Source organism: Cricetulus griseus, chromosome 8 (genome assembly GCF_003668045.3).
Source record: "Cricetulus griseus strain 17A/GY chromosome 8, alternate assembly CriGri-PICRH-1.0, whole genome shotgun sequence".
In the NCBI taxonomy this organism is placed as follows: domain Eukaryota; kingdom Metazoa; phylum Chordata; class Mammalia; order Rodentia; family Cricetidae; genus Cricetulus; species Cricetulus griseus.
In genome coordinates this window covers 16,664,484-16,675,410 of record NC_048601.1, presented here as the reverse complement: position 1 = coordinate 16,675,410, position 10,927 = coordinate 16,664,484, and the positions used below count along the sequence as shown (strand labels likewise).

The window sequence follows — 10,927 nt, the reverse complement described above, 5'->3', positions numbered from 1 at the left end:
ATGGATAGTTAGCGGAATTACCTGCACTAATATCATGTAAGTCCTATCCTAACATTGAAACTGGTAACATTCACACCAAGATTCCTACAATAACCACCTTAGCTAGTTTTGTATGGTGCTCCTGTAGCTGCTGCCAGTGTAAGCCAATGTAACTATTTAAAGCCACATTCTTTAGAGGAGAATGATGAATTGCATTCTGAATAAAAGGGCTTTAGGGAAAGCAGCCCCCCTCCTGCATATAGTTTGTTTACTGAGGAAAACCACACTCAAAATTAAAGAATGTCATTGAAATTTAGATATTTTTTAAATCCAAGAAATTCATTTGAAGTGAAATATCATATCACAAGTTCTGTAAGTATCTGATTTTTTTCCCTTCAGTGTCTAGGATTAAACAATCTCAGGTCCACCGTAAGTGGAATCTTCAATTTTTTAAAAATAAACTGACTTACATTACATGCAAGAATGTGAGTGAATTCTAGGCTATTGAGAGGAGTGGTCCCTTTTAATGTAGAATTATCAGCACCCAATTTAGCACCAGATCTAGTAACTGATATTAGATTTGCTGTCACGGTGTGATTTGCTATATATCTATGGGTATTTTTACCCATGCGTTTTTTATGAGGAAACAGTTCACTGAAGTGATATGTTTGCAGCTTTCCTAGGGTTAAGATGAAGCGTGAACTTTTGTTCTTTGACAGGATACTCACGATGGAATATCCCTTCACTCAGTGTTGAAGATAAGAAAGCAGGAAATGAGCCCCGCATCTACTCTTTCACCACAAGTTATTATTATTTTTGTTTTTAGGTTCAAGTCCACGTATCTCTGAACATCCATGAAAGGGCTTCCTGGAAAACAAGCCAAAACAAAACAAAACCCAAGTGTCCCGATGGCACATGGCCCCACAGCGCCAGGAGACGGAGACCCACTCAGGCCGGCCCTGAAATGATAAAAGTGGACACTGGCTGAGTTCTGCAAACTCACTGAACTCTGAGCTCACTTGCAGTTCAAGGGGAGCCATGCAGGATGAAGACGGATACATCACTTTGAACATTAAACCCCGAAAACCAACTCTCAGCTCAGGTAAGATGGGTCATTCAGCAATCTGGACTTTCTCTCCCTTTGTCTGTCCTAGTGATGGGGCTCAATTTTATTTATGTTTTCCTGAATGATATTCTTTCTGCGAAGCATGTAAGTGGGGCCTACCGAGGCTTCTACAGCCATGGTGAGAATACAGGCAACAAAGACAGAAGAGAGGATGCTGTACTAAGACTATTAGAATGTAATGCTGGGGGTAAGAAGTTAGTGAACAAAGGGAGGACAGTTTAAAAACTCAAATGTCCGACAAATGTCTTCACATTTTAAATTCCATCGGTCCTGTGTATGATAGGAACTGGGCGCGAATAGTTACTGAATAAATACATTTGTTGAATGACTCACTTAGAAAAAATATATATTTTAAATTCTGGAGGGAAGGGTTTTGTAATCTGAACTCTTTCATTTTCCTTCTGTTTAAAATAATATAAAATCTTTGGGTCATGCTGAGAGGTGGTGGCACACACCTTTAATGCCATCACTTGGGAGGCAGAGGCAGGTGGATCTCTGTGATTTCGAGGCTAGGCTGGTCTACAGAGCAAGTTCCAGGACAGCCAGGGCTGTTAACACAGAGAAACCCTGCCTCAAAAATCAAAAAACAAAACAAACAAACAAACAAAAAATCATTGGGTCATAGTGTTCTTTAATGTGTAAACATTTTGTAAGTAAACATTTTTGTAAAACATAAAATAAAGTTCTTTTAACCTTTTTGAAAACAATCTCAAATTTCTGAACATCAGAAAATACAATTATCCACTTGTCTTCTATAAAAGACATTGTTTATATGAATGAGGATGCAGACAGAGGAGGGGGGATGTGGACTTGGCAGTTATAGTTTTGAATGTACAGAGAATAATCTATGGGGAGCAGAGATGACAGAGATGGGTGAATGCTGGAAAGTAAGCCATTCTCATTGCAGATGGTCACTAAGGGAATGAAGGCAAAATAGCCACCAATGCTGGTTTTTGTTGTTGTTTTAATTGTGTGTGTGTGTGTGTGTGTGTGTGTGTGTGTGTGTGTTTGTGTGTGTGTGTGTGTGTGTGCACGTGCGTGCGCGCGCGTGCGTGTGTGTGCACACGCTTGCATGTGTGGTTGTGCATGTATTGTTGTGTATGCATGTGTGAGTATGTGTGTGTGCACAAGAGAGCACCCATACTTGTGAGTTGGTGTGGGGGTGGGTAGGTATGGGTGTGTGGTTGTACATGTGTCATAGGCCCTGTGGAGGTCAGAGGACAGGTTTTAGAAGTAGGTTCTTTCCTTCCACCCTGTATTTTAGGAATCAAACCCAGGTTGTCAGGCTTATGCAGTGAGTACTTTATCTGCTAAGCCATCTCACTAGCCCAAGTTTAGTTGGATTTTAAGACAGGCCTTCATGGAACCTAGACTGGCATTGAGTTTGCTTATGTAGCCAAGGGTAGCTTTGAACTCCTGATCCTTCTGCCTACATGATCCAAGTATGGGGCTGTAAGTTTGCTCTCTCAGACACAACTTACTTGGAAAATCCTGAGAAGCCCAGGATGGCCTGAAGGTCTTTTCTTTCATAGTATCTTTATTGTGCTCTCACAGCTGACTCTGCTTCCTCGTGGTGGCGAGTGATGGCTCTAATTCTGCTGATCTCATCCATGGGGCTGGTTGTTGGGCTCGTGGCTCTCGGCATCATGTGTAAGTATTGGCTCCTTGCCAGGGCTTTGATCTGAGGAAAGCCATACCCCGGAGTTCCTGGAATAGTCTACTAAGCTAACTAATTGTCTCATCTGTTTGTCACCTACTCTGATTGTGCTGAACACAACTGTGGATACAACCTCAGCAAAGGAAAACTCAGAAGAGAGAGCTCGCCCCTCCGATTTGGATCTCTATTATTTTTCCTTAATTAAATTACTTTCAGAATGTATTGCTGGCATTTTAGGGGCTCAGTACGGACCCAAGCTGTCTTTCTTTCTCCCTCTCTGTCTTGTTTAATCTAAGGCCCAAGCAATTCAGAACTTTGCTAATTTTGTCAATAAAGCCTGTGTCTTCCTATTTGTTCTAGTCTCTAAATTTAAAATATCTTCCATCCCATCTTATTTACTGACACATTGGTTTTCTGTTCATGAATATCTAATCATAAGACTTTATGAGGTCTTGCCATAATTTGTGTTGCTAATTCACTTATTTTCTTGTTTTTAATATAGTTTAGAAGCCTTTATTCACCATATTTTTATTTACATGGATATAAAAGTATTTTAAACACCATAAAAGACAAGGTGTATTTTTTCATGTTTTAATTAATTAGTTACTTTTTAAAATTTAAAACATATTCATAAAGAACTTAAGAAACCACACAGCCAAATTAAGCAAACTGAAAATCTATGCATCTCAATGAACTTCTTCTGTACAGTTAGAACAGTCATCCCCCCATGCATTCTTAGGTGGATTAATTCAGTATTATATGTAGAACAGAATGGCAATGTTCGGCTTCTCTCATCTCTGTGAAGCCCACTTAGGAAATATCAGACCGGCTGCCTTAGTCACGTGTTTTCACCTCAGGACTTTTTCAACGTCAGTCAATTTGCACACTTTTATGCAGCCCTCCCTTGGTTCTTTATATTTCATTTTTTCACTATTCATTGATTTCTGTGTACCTAGTGAACTCTTCAACTGCTGGCAGGTTTATAGAAATGAAAGTTCACTGAAGAACCCTGCCATCATCCTTTTGATCTTGAGACCCAGGGGTAATTTGTCTCTTTTCTACATTTAGCAGTTACACAGCAAAGGTACCCACTAGCTGAGAAGGAAAGTCTCTCAGCCACTTTGCAACAACTGGCCAAGAAATTCTGCCAAGAGTTGATTAAGCAATCAGAGCTCAAGACAAAGAACACGGCTGGTAAGTCTGGCTTGGAAATGTCATCCCTCCAAGCCCTGTGTGTCTGTTGTGGTAACAGGAGGGAGGCCCACCAGAGCAGGCACACTGCACCTGGGGAAAGCTGCAGCCGGATTTTGACAGCCCCAAATTTGGTCTCCCCTTCAGAGCACAAGTGCAGCCCCTGTGCCTCAAGGTGGAGATACCATGGAGACAGTTGCTATGGGTTCTTCAGACATAACCGAACGTGGGAAGAGAGCAAGCAGTATTGTGCTGAGCAGAATGCAACGCTTGTGAAGGCTGCCAGCCAGGGGACTGTGGTAAGGAGGGTCCCATGTCAAACATACGGGAACTTAAGGAAAAAGCTCTCAAATGAAACATGGAATCTGGTTTTTTTTTTCCTTTCTTTTTAAAAATGTGTTTCTTAATGGCTTGCACTTGGTGCTCCTCTGAGAAATTTAGGAAGCTTGATAACAAATACAGAGCTTACATATTCAATCCAGTAATATTCCAGAATATCACAACAGTGTTTCAGTGAGACTGGATTGCGTGTGCCTCCATGACAGCAAAAGTGGACAGTGGGTGGGACAGGATGAGTCAGCAGCGGGTGACACTCCCATCACATTTATTCCAGTTTGTGTGCGTTTCTGTCTAAATTCATAGAGAAGGTTAAAATTAACGAATATATTTACCCAGTCAAAACAGGGGCGTGTCCTAGCATGTCAACTCCATTATAAAGAGATTGCACAGAGACATGAAACATGCTACGACTCCCATCATTCCAGACTGACACCACTTGAAAATCTGTAAGATAACAAAAGAAGTATCACCATTTTAAGAAAAAAAGGTTAAAAACCAATTGGATTTTTCCATCAAGTCCAACAGGGAGGCATCTTGGGCAGTGTGGATATGTATCTATCTATATGGTCATGTTTTAGAGAAAAGCGATTGATGGATTAACAGAAAGGCGGTGGGTGGCCCAAGTGTCTCCTGCGCAGTGTTATTCTGTGTGTTACACTTCTGCCCACAAGCTCAAAACAATTTTGTTTTGTTTTGTTGCTTTCAAGGGTGAATTCTTGTCTGCTATTCTGGGATGCATGAAGGCATAATGAATATTTGGCTTCCTTTTGCTTTTCTCTCCGAGAGATTGATTGTCCATTCATCTAATAGTCAATCTGTATGCACTGGAACCACTCTGGGACCTGCATCTATGTACTCAATAAAACCAAAAGCGATGAATTTAAGAAAATTAGCTGGGCAGCCTTTAATTCTAGCATAGGAGATGTAAAGGCAGGCAGATCTATGAGTTTGAGCCTACCCAGGTCTGCAGAGTGAGCTCCAGGACATACAGGGATACACAGAGAAACCCTGTCTTGAAAAACCAAACAAAATAACAAAAATAAATTATAACCAGGCAGGAAAAAGTAAATCAGAGCCAGATGTGGCAGTGTATGTTTACATAGTGATAGCTCAGGCTAGAATTACGTTTGGGGCCAGCTTGGGCTACACAGTAAGAATTTATCTAAAAGGAGAAAGAAAGCATAGAAAAATGTATATTTGGAAAGGTAGAAGTTCTCTATTCATGCAACTAAAACAAATTAATATTTCTGTATATAAGATAATCAATAAAATCCAAGAACTTAATTCATTTTGTTTCTTGTCATCTGTAGTTGCATTCATCCCAATTGAATCATATTTAGGGGTCTCCCTGGAACTAAAATTTTTAATTGGTAGAAAATACAAAAATACATTATAAAAACATAGGAAAACTAGAATATTACCTATATAATGCAATTTATCTTGTGCTCTATACACTTTTTAGTGTCTCAAAACAAACTAGCAAAATCCTAGACATGAAATATAACTCATCAATAGCAACATAGGTGTGTAATTTCAGATGCTTGCTTGAGGCTTGTGTCACTGTCATTGCACAGTGCTTGTGGAGGCACTTACCATTTTATGGATTTGTTTGCAACAGGAATACCTCACAAGCAGGATTACTTCTGTCCGTTGGATTGGATTATCACGTCAGAACTCTAATAAGGACTGGATGTGGGAAGATAGCTCAGTTCTTCCCAAGAATATGTAAGTCTCTGGTAGCTCAGCTTAGAAGGCGTTACTCAAAGCTTCAAGTCACATATTTCTTGTAGAACACAAGTTGCCTGAAAGTCGAGATGTCTCTCTACCCCACTATGGGTTGTAGCTGTCAGTCACATGTGACTAATCTCTCTCTCTCTCCCCCTCCCTCCCTCTCTCCCTCTCTCTCTCTCTCACCCCCTCCCTCCCTCTCTCTCTCTCTCTCTCTCTCTCTCTCTCTCTCTCTCTCTCTCGTGTGTGTGTGTGTGTGTGTGTGTGTGTGTGTGTGTGTGTGTGTGGTGTGTAAATTGGCCTAATTCTTTTGTGCTTTGAGAATAAATTTCTCTTTTTCATTATTTTATGGTTGGAGTAATTACCATCAAGTTTATTTTCACTATCTGTTCGTCCTGTGGGTCTCTACAAACCAGGTAGATTGTAGATCACAAGGCAATTCCAATGCTTTACAATAAGTCTCCACACTTCTAATGGCATTGTAGGCAAATGACCTCATTTCACCGAGTTGTGTTATTCAATATGGCTCTGTCTCACCTTAATTTTTTAAAATTTAAAATTTAGTATGTGTGCATGTGTGTATGAGAGATAGGTAGGGAGAGAGAGAGAGAGAGAGAGAGAGAGAGAGAGAGAGAGAGAGAGAGAGAGAGAGAGAGATCCGCATGCCACATTGTATGAGAGTGTAGGTCAGAGGACAACTTGGGGGAGTTAGTTAGTTAGTTTTATCCATCCACCATGTAGGTCCTGGAAATCAAATATAGGTCAGCAAACTTGCAAGCAAACACCTTTCTTTGCTGAGCCATCTTGCTGGCTCTCAATACAGCTCTCTAGCCACTAGTTTCAACATCTTTTGTTTATTTGGCACAACATTGCACTCTCTCTGTCCAGAATTTATAACAAAAGCTTATACAATTCTATCATTATTTAAATAAATAACTAAGGCAACATGTATTTATTATTTACCTTGGACAGAATCTCAGACACACAAATACATACAAACCTGCAAACCATGGCCCTTAACTCTCATTGCTTACTGCCTTGCTCACAATATTGCAGGAAAGTGGTGTTCTTTCTAAATTCTCAAGGAGTCAAGTTCCCCTTTTCCTCCTAGATTCCATGACCAACTCTTTTTTTCCCCAAGAAATTATTTTTTATTAGTTCAAATTAGAAACAAGCCTGCTTCACATGTCAATCTCTGCTCATTCTCCCCCCCTCCTTTCCCACTCCCCACCAGCCCCCCACCCCAAACTCCCTCTGTTCCCCAGGGAGGGTAAGGCCCTCCATGGGGATCCCCAAAGTCTGTCATATAATCCTGGGCAGGGCCTAGCCCTTCCCCCATTTTTCCAGGCTGAGAGAGTATCCCTCCACGTGGAATGGGTCCCAAAGTCCTTTGTTACTCTGGGGATAAATACTGATCTACTACCAGGGGCCCCATATGTTTCCAAGGCCTCCTCACTGATACCCACGTTCAGGGGTCTGGATCAGTCCGTGCTGGCCTCCCAGACATCAGTCTGGGGTCTATGCGCTCCCCCTTGTTCAGGTCAGCTGTTTCTGTGGGTTTCACCAGATCTTCATTCCTCCCTCTCTGCAACTGGGTTCCAGAGTTCAGTTCAGTGTTTAGCTGTGGGTGTCTGCCTCTGCTTCCATCAGCCACTGGATGAAAGCTCTAGGATGGCATGTAAGGTAGTCATCAGTCTCATTATAGGGGAAGGGCATTTAGGGTAGCTTCTCCACTATTGCTTAGATTGTCGGTTTGTGTCATCCTTGTAGATCTCTGGAAATCTCCCTAGTGCCAGATCTCTCCTCGAACCTATATTGGCTCCCTCTATTATGGTATCTTTTATCCTGCTCTTCTCTATTCTTCCCTGGACTCAACTGTCTTGCTCCCCCATTTCCTCCTCTCCCCTCCTCTTCTCCCCATCTCTTTCTCCTGGCTCCCTCTCCCCCACCCCTATGCTCCCAATTAGTTCAAGAGATCATGTCCCCTTCCCCTTCTCTGAGGGAGAGGGGCATGCATTCTTCTCTTAGAGTCCTCCTTGTTTCCTAGTTCCTTTGGTGAAGAGGATTGTAGGCTGGTAATCCTTTGTTCTATGTCTAAAATTCATATATGAGTGAGTACATACCATGTTTATCTTTTTGTGACTGGGTTACCTCACTCACATTAATTCCATCCATTTGCCTGCAAATTTCAAGATTCCATTATTTTCCCTGCTGACTAGTACTCCATTGTGTAAATATATCACATTTTTCTTTATCCATTCTTCAGTTGAGGGGCATCTAGGTTGTTTCCATGTTCTGGCTATTACAAATAATGCTGCTATGAACATAGTTGAACATATGTCCTTATTGTATGAATGTGCATTCTTTGGGTGTATGCCCAAGAGAGGAATTGCTGGACCTTGAGGAAGGCTGATTCCCATTTTCCTGAGAAACTGCCATACTGATTTCCAAAGTGGTTTTACAAGTTTGCACGCCCACCAGCAATGCAGGAGTGTTCCTCTTTCTCCACATCCTCTCCAGCATAGACTGTCATTGGTGTTTTTGAATTTAGCCATTTGGGCCAGTGTAAGATGGTATCTCAGAGTTGTTTTGAGTTGCATTTCTCTGATGGCTAAGGATGTTGAGCACTTTCTTAAGTGTCTTTCAGCCATTTTAGATTCCTCTGTTGAGAATTGTCTATTTAGTTCTGTACCCCACTGTTTAATTGGGTTATTTGGTATTTTGGTGACTAGCTTCTTGATCATCCCTCTGTCAGATGTGGGGTTGGTGAAGATCTTTTCCCATTCTGTGGGCTCTTGCTTTGTCTTGCTGACTGTGTCCTTTGCCTTACAGAAGCTTCTCAGTTTCAGGAGGCCCCATTTATTAATTGTCGAGCTCAATGTCTGTGCTATTGGTGTTATGTTCAGGAAGTGGTCTCCTGTACCAATTTGTCATGACCAACTCTTTTTTGTTGGTCAAGTCCATTTGAAGTCACTTTCTCAGTGAGATGGACTCTAATGTCTCCCACTAAACCCTGCTCCTTCTGCACATGCCGGCCCTGTTGTCCCCTTACTGTTTTATTTCCTCACAGCTCTCACTGCTTTCTGCCATTTTCCCATCTGCCTATCTGTGGTCATCTTACCAATTTCTCCTCACTGGAATTTGGGTTTTTAAAAAAGAGGAGACCTTTTCTTTCCTCCCTACTCATGGAACCATTTTGATAACTCATTGGTGTCCATAGGCGTCTTCCAAGTAGATTAAATGTATTTTCCTATGTCTCATTGTAAACAGTGATTTGGGGAATAGAGAAACACTTTCAGACCAGTCACCTGGTGTTGTTAGTTCTCAGACCTGCAGTATTTAGCCCATTTTACTTCTACTTGAGGATTTTCTCATGTTGTGCAGCTAGCCACTGCTCTATAAGAACTTCCCATTTCCTCTCTGCTTATGGAAAACCTACTCAAAATTCTTTCAATACTGACCCAAAGTGAATTGTACATAAATTTTTGACATGTCAGAGCATGAATTACCTCTTTCTCTGGACTCCCCTTGTACTTTCATTGACTTTCTCTTGACTTACACTATATTACATTGTTACTGGACTTTTCTTGTATACAGTTTATAGAGTTTCTTGTATAGAGTTTCCCAAAAATAAGATTGCTGTTTTTTCCCCCACCTCATGCCTCTAGTTTGATCAGCAAAACATACATATTCCTTGCTTCTTTATTACTTAGCTCAAAAACAAAACAAAACAAAACAAAAAACAAAAAAAAAACTGTGCTCTCTGTCTTTTTCATTTGCAGGATTGATCTTTCTGGGAATCCAAGAGAAAACATGAATTGTGCTTATCTTTATAACGGGAAAATCCATCCAGCTTCCTGTGAGGACAGGCATTATTTAATGTGTGAGAGGAAGGCTGGCCTGCCAAGAGTGGACCAACTACTTTAATGCGGAAGGATAAACAGGATGTCAGATAAGTGCTTGGTCATGCAATAAAAGATCTGGACAAAAGAATTACCCAGTCATAAAACTGTTTATTTTTTATGTCATCCTTATATCACATATCTGATCCTTTCTCTGCATATAAAAAGCAGTGTGTGAGCAATCACTAGCTGTTCAGTATTTCACTTTCCATTAACTTTCTTTTTATCTTCCATTTTCTTAGCATACTGTATGGCATCCACTGCATCTTCAAATAGATATACATAAAATTAAAATTAGATCAATCAGGGTATGGGGATAGTAGAAATAAACAGATTAATTCTGTAAAATAGTTTAAATGGGATGAGGCCTTAACAGAAGAGCAGCCATGAAGAAATTCTTTCTTCCTTTCTTTCTTTCTTTCTTTCTTTCTTTCTTTCTTTCTTTCTTCCTTCCTTTCTTTCTTTCTTTCTTTCTTTCTCTGTCTCCAAGTCTCTCTCTCTCTCTCTCTCTCTCTCTCTCTCTCTCTCTTTTCTCTCTCTCTCTCTCTTCCCATCTCTTTCTTTATTTCTCCCTGCCTTATTTAATCTAAGGCCCAAGCAATTCGGAATTTTGCTAATTTAATCAATAAAGCCTGTGTCTTCCTGTGTGAAACCTTGTTTTTTCTAGTCTCTAAATTTAAAATCTCTTCTATCCCATCTTATTTACTGACGAATTGGCTTTCTGTTCATGGACATCAAATCATAAGACTTCATGAGGTCATGCCATAATCTACCTATCTTTGAGACTGGGTCTCACTATGTAGCCTTCTCTGTCCTGGAACTCATTTTGTAGACCAGGTGCCTTCCTATGCATTCCAAATGACGGAATTAAAGGCATGTGCCTAACTAATGAAGCAGTTTTGTATTTTGTTTAATTTATATTTTCTCATACTTAAAATAGGATGGTTTGGGGGCTGGAGGATAAACCAAAATGTGTGTGTGTGTGTGTGTGTGTGTGTGTGTGTG

At 40.7% G+C, this 10,927-nt stretch overlaps 1 protein-coding gene across 3 annotated transcripts; it reads left to right on the top strand.

The window, feature by feature from the left end:
- The first annotated feature begins 1,017 nt into the window (after positions 1-1,017).
- On the top strand, positions 1,018-9,947 carry LOC100770085 (C-type lectin domain family 1 member B). Of its 3 annotated transcripts, XM_027429994.2 has the most exons (6): positions 1,018-1,081; positions 2,660-2,755; positions 3,831-3,956; positions 4,101-4,252; positions 5,911-6,017; positions 9,803-9,947. In XM_027429994.2, exons 1-6 carry the CDS (start codon positions 1,018-1,020, stop codon positions 9,945-9,947), a joined length of 690 nt encoding a protein of 229 aa, XP_027285795.1. The 3 variants fall into 3 exon arrangements, with proteins under 3 accessions (XP_027285795.1, XP_035304345.1, XP_035304346.1); XM_035448454.1 differs by lacking the exon at positions 2,660-2,755; XM_035448455.1 differs by lacking the exons at positions 2,660-2,755; positions 4,101-4,252; positions 9,803-9,947 and having other exon boundaries at positions 5,911-5,972.
- The last annotated feature ends 980 nt before the right edge of the window (positions 9,948-10,927 follow it).